General features: G+C 44.3%; 1 protein-coding gene across 1 annotated transcript in view; it reads left to right on the top strand.

The window, feature by feature from the left end:
• Window positions 1-11,548, top strand: part of LOC311126906 (regulation of nuclear pre-mRNA domain-containing protein 2-like) — a gene marked incomplete at its 5' end in the record, with an annotated part of 51,664 nt that extends 40,116 nt beyond the window's left edge. The window contains one exon of the mRNA XM_084158603.1: window positions 7,072-11,548. Within this exon, the coding sequence (XP_084014729.1) occupies window positions 7,072-8,948 (1,877 nt within the window). The 3' untranslated portion in view covers window positions 8,949-11,548. The remainder of the gene's footprint in view (window positions 1-7,071) is intronic.
• Window positions 11,549-12,285: the final 737 nt, after the last annotated feature.

Below are 12,285 nucleotides of genomic sequence, written 5' to 3'. Positions count from 1 at the left end.
CATCTGTCTGGCACTGTTTCATAGCAAATCATGTTACAAAACGGGTCGCGGTGGGACACAAGATGCTTGCAAATGGGTTTTGAATTTTAGATTTTGGAATAATAAGTGGCAGATGGGATACAAATAAGTGTGCATCGTCTCAATTCTAATTTTGCCCAAAACAGTGGCAGACTCCGTGCTTGACTTGGGCAGGTCATAGAACTAAGTACCAGCACCTCACATTGTCTACTGCTTGAATTCCTGCACCTCTACAGTGCCTTCAGAAAGTATTCACACCCCTTCACTTTTTCCACATTTTGTTGATACAGCCTGAATAATGTCAAAGTGGAATTATGTTTTTAGAAATGTTTACAAGTTAATTAAAAATGAAAAGCTGAAATATCTTGAGTTAATACGTATTCAACCCGTTTGTTATGGCAAGCCTAAATAAGTTCAGGAGTAAACATTTGCTTAACAAGTCACATAATAAGTTGCATGGACTCACTCTGTGTGCAATAATAGTGTTTAACATGATTTTTTAATGATTACCTCATCACTGTACCCCACACATACAATTATCTCTAAGGTCCCTCAGTCGAGCAGTGAATTTAAAAAATGATTCAACCACAAAGACCAGGGAGGTTTCCCAATGCCTCGCAAAGAAGGGCACCTAATGGTAGATGGGTACAAAAAAAGCAGACATTGAATATTCCTTTGAGCATGGTGAAGTTATTAATTACACTTTGGATGGTGTATCAATACACCCAGTCACTACAAAGATACAGGCGTCCTTCCTAACTCAGTTTCAGGAGAGGAAGGAAACCGCTCAGGGATTTCACCATGAGGCCAATAGTGACTTTAAAACAGTTACATAGTTTAATGGCTGTGATAGGAGAAAACTGAGGATGGATCAACAACATTGTAGTTACTCCACAATACTAACCTAAATGACAGAGTGATATGAAGGAAGCCTGTACAGAATACAAATATTCCAAAACATGCATCCTGTTTGCAATAAGGCACTAAAGTAAAACTGCAAAGCAATTAACTTTTTGTCCTGAATAAAAAAGCGTCATGTTTGGGGCAAATCCAACACATCACTGAGAACCACTCTTCATATTTTCAAGCATGATGGTGGCTGCATCACGTTATGGGTATGCTTGTAATCGGCAAGTTTTTTTTAGGATAAAAATAAACGGAATAGAGCTAAGCACAGCAAAAGAAGGAAGGAAAACCTGGTTGTCTGCTTTCCAACACACTGGGAGACAAATTCACCTTTCAGCAGGACAATAACCTAAAACACTTGGCCAAATATACACTGGAGTTGCTTACCGAGATGACATTGAATGTTTCTGAGTGGCCTAGTTAGTTTTGACTTAAATCAACTTGAAAATCTATGGCAAGACTTGGAAATGGCTGTCTAGCTATGATCAACAACCAGAGCTTGAAGAGTTTTATTGTACAATCCAGGTGTGCAAAGCTCTTTGAGACTTACCCAGAAAGACTCACAGCTGTAATCGCTGCCAAAGGTGATTCTAACATGGTTTTGTCTCAGGGGTGTGAATACTTATGTAAAATGAGATATTTCTGTATTTCATTTTCTATAAATTTGCAAAAAATGTCTAAAAACATGTTTTCACTTTGTCGTTATGGGGTATTGTGTGTGTGTGTGTAGATGGGTGAGAGAAAAAACATATATTTAATCAATTTTGAATTCAGGTTGTAACATAACAAAATGTGGAATAAGTCAAGGGGTATGAATACTTTCTGAATGCACTGTAAGTGGCCACTCCATAAAGGGCTTAGGGGCCAAGTGTTCTTTCAACAAATCTCACAAAACTAAGTTTTGGAATGTACAGTGCATTCAGAAAGTATTCAGACCCCTTGACTTTTTCCACATTTTGTTACGTTACAGCATTTATTCTAAAATGGATTTTAAAAAAAATTCCCCTCATTAATCTACACACAATACCCCATAATGACAAAGCAAAAACAGGTTTTTAGACATTTTTGCAAATGTATAAGAAAAATAAACATACCTTATTTACATAAGTATTCAGACCCTTTGCTATGAAATTTAGTTCAGGTGCATCCTGTTTCCATTGATCATCCTTGATGTTTCTACAACTTGATTGGAGTCCACCTGTCTATATAAGGTCCCACAGTTGACAGTGCATGTCAGAGCAAAAACCAAGCCATGAGGTCGAAGGAATTGTCTGTAGAGCTCCGAGACAGGATTGTGTCGAGGCACAGATCTGGGGAAGGGTATCAAAACATTTCTGCAGCATTGAAGGTCAACAAGAACAGTGGCCTCCATCATTCTTGAATGGAAGAAGTTTGGAACCACCAAGACTCTTCCTAGAGCTGGCCACCCGGCCAATCTGAGCAATCGGGGGAGAAGGGCCTTGGTCAGGGAGGTGACCAAGAACCTGATGGTCACTCTGACAGAGCTCCAAAGTTCCTCTGTGGAGATGGGAGAACCTTCCAGAAGGACAACTATCTCTGCAGTGCTCCACTAATCAGGCCTTTTAAGGTAATGGCCAGACGGAAGCCACTCCTCAGTAAAAGGCACATAACAGCCCGCTTGGAGTTTGCCAAAAGGCACTTAAAGGACTCTGACCAGGAAAAACAAGATTATCTGGTCTGATGAAACCAAGATTGAACTCTTTGGCCTGAATGCCAAGCGTCACGTCTGGAGGAAACCTGGCACCATCCCTACGGTGAAGCATGGTGGTAGCAGCATCATGCTGTGGGGATGTTTTTCAGTGGCAGGGACTGGGAGACTAGTCAGGATCGAGGGAAAGATGTACGGAGCAAAGTAAAGAGAGATCCTTGATGAAAACCTGCTCTAGAGCGCTCAGGACCTCAGACTGGGGCGAAGGTTCACCTTCCAACAGGACAACAACCCTAAGCACACAGCCAAGACAACGCAGGAGTAGCTTCGGGAGAAGTCTCTGAATGTCCTTGAGTGGCCCAGCCAGAGCCCGGACTTGAACCCGATCGAACATCTCTGCAGAGACCTGAAAATAGCTGTGCAGCGACGCTCCCCGTCCCACCTGACAGAGCTTGAGAGGATCTGCAGAGAACAATGGGAGAAACTCCCCAAATACAGGTGTGCCAAGCTTGTAGCGTCATACCCAAGAAGACTCAAGGCTGTAATCGTTGCCAAAGGTACTTCAACAAAGTACTGAGTAAAGGCTCTGAATACTTATGTAACTGCGATATTTAAGTGTTTTAATTTTTATAAATTGGCAAATTTCTAAAAACCTGTTTTTGCTATGTCATTATGGGGTATTGTATGTAGATTGATGAGGGGGAAAAACGATTTCATCCATTTTAGAATAAGGCTGGAACGTAACAATGTGGAAAAAGTCCAGGGGTCTGAATACTTTCTGAATGCCCTATACTTACTTTATGATACATTTTGGCAATGGAATAAATGTTTCTGACTAATATTGATGCCACATAGGCTGTGTTCAACCAGAGAAGTTAGTTATTGCGTTTAGTTGCCCTCTAACCCTTTACACTCGTGGGAATTGGCCGATATGGATAGGGCTAAATTGAAATGTTTCTTACAGAAGAAATACAGTGGGGGAAAAAAGTATTTAGTCAGCCACCAATTGTGCAAGTTCTCCCACTTAAAAAGATGAGAGAGGCCTGTAATTTTCATCATAGGTACACGTCAACTATGACAGAAAAATTGAGAAAAGAAAATCCAGAAAATCACATTGTAGGATTTTTAATGAATTTATTTGCAAATTATGGTGGAAAATAAGTATTTGGTCACCTACAAACAAGCAAGATTTCTGGCTCTCACAGACCTGTAACTTCTTCTTTAAGAGGCTCCTCTGTCCTCCACTAGTCTCCTGAGTGGCGCAGTGGTCTAAGGCACTGCATCGCAGTGCTAGCTGTGCCACTAGAGATCCTGGTTCGTATCCAGGCTCTGTCGCAGCCGGCCGCGACCGGGAGACTCATGGGCAGCGCACAATTGGCCTAGCGTTGTCCAGGGTAGGGGAGGGAATGGCCGGCAGGGATGTAGCTCAGTTGATAGAGCATGGCGTTTGCAACGCCAGGGTTGTGGGTTCAATTCCCACGGGGGACCAGTATGAAAAAAATATATATATGTATTCACTAACTGTAAGTCGCTCTGGATAAGAGCGTCTGCTAAATGACTAAAATGTAAATGTAAAATCTGTATTAATGGCACCTGTTTGAACTTGTTATCAGTATAAAAGACACCTGTCCACAACCTCAAACAGTCACACTCCAAACTCCACTATGGCCAAGACCAAAGAGCTGTCAAAGGACACCAGAAACAAAATTGTAGACCTGCACCAGGCTGGGAAGACTGAATCTGCAATAGGTAAGCAGCTTGGTTTGAAGAAATCAACTGTGGGAGCAATTATTAGGAAATGGAAGACATACAAGACCACTGATAATCTCCCTCGATCTGGGGCTCCACGCAAGATCTTTTTGTGATCATTTTGGGGTCAAAATGATCACAAAAACGGTGAGCAAAAATCCCAGAACCACACGGGGGGACCTAGTGAATGACCTGCAGAGAGCTGGGACCAAAGTAACAAAGCCTACCATCAGTAACACACTACGCCGCCAGGGACTCAAATCCTGCAGTGCCAGACGTGTCCCCCTGCTTAAGCCAGTACATGTCCAGGTCCGTCTGAAGTTTGCTAGAGTGCATTTGGATGATCCAGAAGAGGATTGGGAGAATGTCATATGGTCAGATGAAACCAAAATAGAACTTTTTGGTAAAAACTCAACTCGTCGTGTTTGGAGGACAAAGAATGCTGAGTTGCATCCAAAGAACACCATACCTACTGTGAAACATGGGGGTGGAAACATCATGCTTTGGGGCTGTTTTTCTGCAAAGGGACCAGGACGACTGATCCGTGTAAAGGAAAGAATGAATGGGGCCATGTATCGTGAGATTTTGAGTGAAAACCTCCTTCCATCAGCAAGGGCGTTGAAGATGAAACGTGGCTGGGTCTTTCAGCATGACAATGATCCCAAACACACCGCCCGGGCAACGAAGGAGTGGCTTCGTAAGAAGCATTTCAAGGTCCTGGAGTGGCCTAGCCAGTCTCCAGATCTCAACCCCATAGAAAACCTTTGGAGGGAGTTGAAAGTCCGTGTTGCCCAGCGACAGCCCCAAAACATCACTGCTCTAGAGGAGATCTGCATGGAGGAATGGGCCAAAATACCAGCAACAGTGTGTGAAAACCTTGTGAAGACTTACAGAAAACGTTTGACCTGTGTCATTGCCAACAAAGGGTATATAACAAAGTATTGAGAAACTTTTGTTATTGACCAAATACTTATTTTCCACCATAATTTGCAAATAAATTCATAAAAAATCCTACAATGTGATTTTCTGGAGAAAAAAATTCTCATTTTGTCTGTCATAGTTGACGTGTACCTATGATGAAAATTACAGGCCTCTCTCATCTTTTTAAGTGGGAGAACTTGCACAATTGGTGGCTGACTAAGTACTTTTTTCCCCCACTGTATAAGAAGCATATGCATAACCTTGGTAGCAATTGAAAGGGAACAGTTTTGAGAGAATGATACAATTATTAGACCAAAGGTGAGTACACAACAGTTCACCTGACAAGACTGAAGCCAAACATTACACTGTTGATTTTATGTGCATTTTACATTTACTGTACTTTTCGCAGCATTTGTTGATAACGAATCTGGAAAATGTGGGGTAGCTGCAACATAAGACAAAAAATGATAAGGGTTTGAGTGAGATGACTGACTGGTGTCTCCAAGTGGCCACACATCTCTCTAAAGTGTGCACAGTTCCTAAGCAATTTCAATGCACTTTTATATGACTCAAAGAAGAGTCTTATACTATAAGGTACTTTTTTTTTTTTTTGCTCTCCTAGCTGTGCCGTTGAGGAACTAGAGCAGGCACACTTGTAGGGGTTTCGTTTGGAACACAACCTTTCATCCCCGCCATCACACAATTACTGTTGTTTACGTAATCCAAAAACGGTCCAATATAAATCGCAATCTGGGTCAGGTGGGCATGATTTGAAAACTTGTTATTTTGCCAACATGACTAGTTAAGTTAAATAATATGATCTCACAGTGTTAGGCTTTCACAAGGCAATTCAGAGAAATAGATCGTAATTTTGGTGTGCAAAGAAAGGAGTCATGAGTTCATTCAAGTGCGTGTGCATCGTCAAATTTTCTTCACAATAAACAAACAGGCTCATTCTGTTCAGGACAACCCAGGGCATGAAGCCATGTCATCTTGTAACTGTACATAAAACATAGTGATCATAAACATTGACACTGTATATGACATGAGTTTTATGATTTGGAAATGTAAAGTGCACATTTGGACTCTCAGGTGTTTGGCTTGTTGTATGACATCAAAGTTATATTTATTGTAATCCTCAACGTCTCATCTTTCAAAATACATTGAGTCATCTTAATTTACAGCATTTCCCTCATTCGCAAAAGTTGCCCAATTACCGGGAGGGATGGGGGCAACGTCTTGTCGCGCGCGGTGCTCAAGTTCAGAACGGCTGTCAGTCATAATGGTCCCATGTGGTAGAGCATGGCACTTGCAACGCCAGGGTTGTGGGTTTGATTCCCACGGGGGACCAGTACGAAATAGTAGGATAAATGTATGCACTCATTACTGTAAGTCCCTCTGGATAAGAGCATCTGCTAAATTACTCAAATGTAAATGTAAACTCAGACAGCACTGAAGCGCAGAGCCAGAGCTCTGACGTCATGTATAGCATGTTACTGTACAGCCATTACGTTCCAAATTTAGGCGCTTATTATTGCCCAAATCTGCCATTTTCAACCCGTGTACGGGTACGAGACGAGCACTGATTTAGAGGGTGAAGAAACATTGTTTCTAATTGACAGAATGTTGCTAATTGAGGAGCAAAAATGGTGACAGACAGGGAGTATACATCTCTACTCTGTTATCACTTATTTTATTGTACTGTGCGAAAATCATTCAGATTCGTACAATTGAGGTCGCCATTCATAGTTGTCAAGTATTTTAACACATTTCCTTTTCTCTCTTCTTTTTTTCTGTCTCCCTCTTAGGCCTCTCCACTCTTCTGAACAGCCCAGCTGGAAACCTCTCCTCAAACTCCCCCAGTACAGGCAAGCTCCCTCCCTCCGCCTCCACCCCTACAGTACCCTCTCGAGGCTTTCCTCTCACCACCTCTACGCTCGAACCGACCCCATCAGCCCCTGCAGTGGGGAACACCACCACCATCCCTCAGGCAGCGTCCCTTACCCAGCCCAAACAGCCTCTAGACATCGGCCCTCATAGAGGGCTGGTCCTGGAGCAAGAGAAGGAAGAAAAGCCCTCTGCTTCCAGCCTGGAGTCCAAGATCCACAGCTTCCTGCAGGGTAACCCTGGCTTTAATGCCTTTAACCTGGGCTTGACTAGCGAGGCCATGCAAGCGGGAGGCAGCAACCTCAGCCCTTTAGCGGGTAAAGAGACCCAGGAGGGCACCCCGGTGCGGGACGAGGCCGCAGGAGGCACCCCAACCCTGGATGAGATCTTGGACACTCCGGGAGGAGCAGAGCCCTTCCTGGCCAAGCAAGGTCAGGTCTCTTCTGGGGGAGTTCCTAAACAACCAGATGGTAGCCTGTCTCTGTCTCCAACTGCCTACCACAACCAAGCCTGGCAGGATCCCAACAACCCTCATGTCCACTTAGGACTACAACCAGGTGCTCCGAATGGGCAGGGGTACCACCAGTTGCCTTATGGAGGGAAGGAAGAGATGCATGGAATAGCTCCTTCCCACAGAGAGTCTGGATTGGCCCATTACCAGCCCATCACGATACAGGTGTCAGCCCCAACCCTCGGAGAGGAGTTACCCAGTAACACACTAGGAGGGCCTCAGGCAGGGCCAAACCTCAGTGTGAGTGAAGGAGGATGGTATGGTAATCCCTACCCAGAGGGACAGGCCCTGCATCCCAGCAACCACGAGATGGCTGCCTCAGGGGCAGGAGATGGCAAAAACCCAATGTCAGGACGGTATGCATACCAGGGGGAGGGGCAGACGCAGCCCTACCAAACAAAGGATTCTCACGCTCTGCTTTCCCAACAGGGGGCCAACCCTTCAAGCTTCCTCACCAGCCCTCTGCCCCCCATTCCCCAGCTGCCTCCACCGCCCTTCCCTGGAATACCAGCCGCACCACAGGACTACCAGGGCCCGCCCGCGTCTGTCATGGTGCAAGGAGTGATGGTGCCTGTGGAGCGACCCTCACCAAACCCTGAGATGGAGGATAACAGGGCGGGCATCAGTACATTGGGCGGTCCGGTGATTATCAGTGATCACCAGCACAAATCTGCTTTCCACCCTGAGGGCCACCCCTATCACCCAGATGATCTTCATCGCCATGCCGATGACCCCCGTTGTCACCCTGACGACCCATATCACCCTGACGATTTCCGTTGTCACCCTGACGATCTACACCGTCAGCCTGACGACCTGAATCACCTTGACAACTTCCGTCTGCACCCCCACGACCTCCCTCGTCACCCAGATGATCGCTATTATCACCCAGATGAATTCCACCATCTACCTGTAGACAATCCTCATTATCCTTATAGAGTCAGAGAGCGCCTCACTCCCCCTCTCTCTCCCTCAGAAGACCCTTACTACTATAACTACCCGCCACGCAGCCCTTCCCCTCCATATGGTCACAGACGCCCCCTAAACCCTCACATGGACCTGCAACACCCTGACCACATGCCCCTGCGTCCCCATCCTCCACACCGTCCTCTCCACCCAGCACACCATCCACACCTGAGAGGCCTCCCGTGGGGTCCCCCACGCCCAACCCTCTGCGGCCCCATGCTCAGGGGGAAACGGCCAGGTCCTCCTTTTGGTGGACACCCCAGAGGGGGACCAGGTGGTCCGTTCTTTCCCCCCAAAAGACCACACCTACCTCCGCGCTTCTGACTTGTTAACTGACTTGGGTGACATCAAATTACAGTTTTTAGGCTACCGGAATGTAATTGTGGCAGGGGGCGCGACACATGGAGGGTAGAAGAGGAGGAGAGATGAGTTGGGAAAGAAGCAGGTTTAAGAGGCCTGAGAGGAAGAGGGGAATAGACGAGTACAATTGGAGGAGTAAAGGAGAGGATTAGTGAAGACATGGATCTGGAGAAAGAGGGAAGGGAGAGGTCGGCCTGAACAACGGAGACACAGCGGAATAAAAGAAAATATGAGGTGGATATATAATTCAGTTTGATTTTTGTTCTCATATTTGTTCTCATATAAAACATTAAGTCTTTAATTCATCTTCCCCCCAGAATTAGCTCTAAGCGTGCAATATGCTTGTGTGCATGCGTTAGAATGAGTGAGCTAAATCTAAGACTACTGTTCATTATTTAAACTGCATTTTAAGACGTTATTCTTTTGCAAAGTAGGCCTAAGTGTCAGAGAAGGGTAGTTACTGCTATGTTTCTCTTGTCATTTTTCAATTAAAGTTGAGGCCCACTTTCACACTGAAAAGACCTAACCATAATCCCATCAGCCAGGATAATTACTCCTACGTCGTCTCTTTTTGTGTACACTACATTTCATGTACGTAGACGCAAAGAGAATGCAAACTTCATATTATGTAATTTCCTTCTACAGTCATGGTCAAAAGTTTTGAGAATGACACAAATACTAATTTTCACAAAGTCTGCTGCCTCAGTTTTGATGATGGCTATTTGCATATACTCCAGAATGTCATGAAGAGTGATCAGATGAATTGCAATTAATTGCAAAGTCCCTCTTTGCCATGAAAATAAACGTAATCCCCCAAAAAATATTTCCACTGCATTTCAGCCCTGCCACAAAAGGACCTGCTGCCATCATGTCAGTGATTCTCTCGTTAACACAGGTGAGAGTGTTGACGAGGACAAAGCTGGAGATCACTCTGTTATGCTGATTGAGTTAGAATAACAGACTGGAAGCTTTAAAAGGAGGGTGGTGCTTGAAATCATTGTTCTTCCTCTGTTAACCATGGTTACCTGCAAGGAATCACGTGCCGTCATCATTGCTTTGCACAAAAAGGGCTTCACAGGCAAGGATATTGCTGCTAGTAAGATTGCACCTAAATCAAACATTTATCGGATCATCAAGAACTTCAAGGAGAGAGGTTCAATTGTTGTGAAGAAGGCTTCAGGGCGCCCAAGAAAGTCCAGCAAGCGCCAGGACCGTCTCCTAAAGTTGATTCAGCTGCGGGATCGGGGCACCACCAGTGCAGAGCTTGCTCAGGAATGGCAGCAGGCAGGTTTGACTGCATCTGCACGCACAGTGAGGCGAAGACTTTTGGAGGATGGCCTGGTGTCAAGAAGGGCAGCGAAGAAGCCACTTCTCTCCAGGAAAAACATCAGGGACAGACTGATATTCTGCAAAAGGTACAGGGATTGGACTGCTGAGGACTGGGGTAAAGTCATTTTTTCTGATGAATCCCCTTTCCGATTGTTTGGGGCATCCGGAAAACGCCTTGTCCGGAGAAGTCAAGGTGAGCGCTACCATCAGTCCTGTGTCATGCCAACAGTAAAGCATCCTGAGACCATTCATGTGTGGGGTTGCTTCTCAGCCAAGGGAGTGGGCTCACTCACAATTTTGCCTAAGAACACAGCCATGAATAAAGAATGGTACCAACACATCCTCCGAGAGCAACTTCTCCCAACCATCCAAGAACAGTTTGGTGACGACCAATGCCTTTTACAGCATGATGGAGCACCTTGCCATAAGGCAAAAGTGATAACTAAGTGGCTCGGGGAACAAAACATTGAAATTTTGGGTCCATGGCCAGGAAACTCCCCAGACCTTAATCCCATTGAGAACTTGTGGTCGATCCTCAAGAGGTGGGTGGACAAACAAAAACCCACAAATTCTGACAAACTCCAAGCATTGATTATGCAAGAATGGGCTGCCATCAGTCAGGATGTGGCCCAGAAGTTAATTGACAGCATGCCAGGGCGGATTGCAGAGGTCTTGAAAAAGAAGGGTCAACACTGCAAATATTGACTCTTTGCATAAACTTAATGTCATTGTCAATAAAAGCCTTTGACACTTATGGAATGCTTGTAATTATACTTCAGTATACCACAGTAATATCTGACAAAAATATCTCGTAACACTGAAGCAGCGAACTTTGTGAAGACCAATACTGTCATTCTGAAACCTTTTGACCACGACTGTACAATATCCGTTTGTGTAGCTGGGGGAAACTGATGATAAATTCCATAAATGTTATGATTTTGAATGTTATATTTGTTAAGCAACACTTTGTTCAGTGTACATAGTGCGAAAGATTTAACCCTTTACTGGCTGTGTCATCACTTTTCTAATTTCTCAGAGAAAGATGAGACCAGCACAGGGGTGATATTAGAATAAAACAGGGCTTAGGGGTGGGGTGGGGGTGGGGGGATATTTTTTTTGCCCCTAAACAACAAAGAAGAAAATAAGTTAATTTTGGAATTGGATCAAGAAACTCCACTTTCCGCCTTCAACTACCTTTTTACTTGTACTGACTGTAATAAAGGTGCCTCTCACAGCTGCCTGAGTCATGTTTGCCTTTACTTCTTCCACCATGATTCTTTCCCATCATCACCTCTTCCACAATAACGTTGATGCCCATCGGGGTTGTGGTCAATTTGAATTTAAGGCAGTCAATTCAAGATGTAAACTGAAGTTCCAATTCAATAATAAAAATTTAAAAATGGCATTATTGAGATCTATTTTCAATTACTTCTCAATAAGTTGAAAGGGAGATGGAATTTACGTTACAAAACAAATGTGGGATTTTAAATTCAAATAATTTCCTGGATTCACTGACTAAAATTCTAATTGACCCCAACCCTGATGCCCATGCACTAAACGAAAATCTAACAGTGTGTTCAGTCACCTGTTGTACTGTAGGAAGCAAATAGCCTAAGTGATTCACATCTGTTGCCATGCAACCTGCTGCATAATTAATTTACTTAGAATGGGCGGTTTAGAAATTAGATTTGATTAGCTCGTGACCATGTATAAGTTCAGCCAACATGGTCATACCTTGTAGGTCAGCTTAGAAACACTTGGGGCCTACATCTTACGATGCAAGAATTAGCAAGTGTATTAGAGGCATATCATTGCATTACAACAGTAAACACCAAAGAATAAAACGCTATTATGAAACTTTTGTCAGACCTGGCATGTTTTTGCAAGGCATTTATTCTGCATGCAGGACCTTGTTATTTCAGACTAGGGCCTGTATTCATAAGCGTCTGAGTAGGTGTGCTGATGTAGGATC

This window comes from Coregonus lavaretus (genome assembly GCF_964263955.1).
Source record: "Coregonus lavaretus genome assembly, chromosome: 3".
Classification (NCBI taxonomy): Eukaryota; Metazoa; Chordata; class Actinopteri; order Salmoniformes; family Salmonidae; genus Coregonus; species Coregonus lavaretus.
This window is presented reverse-complemented; position numbering and strand designations above follow the sequence as displayed.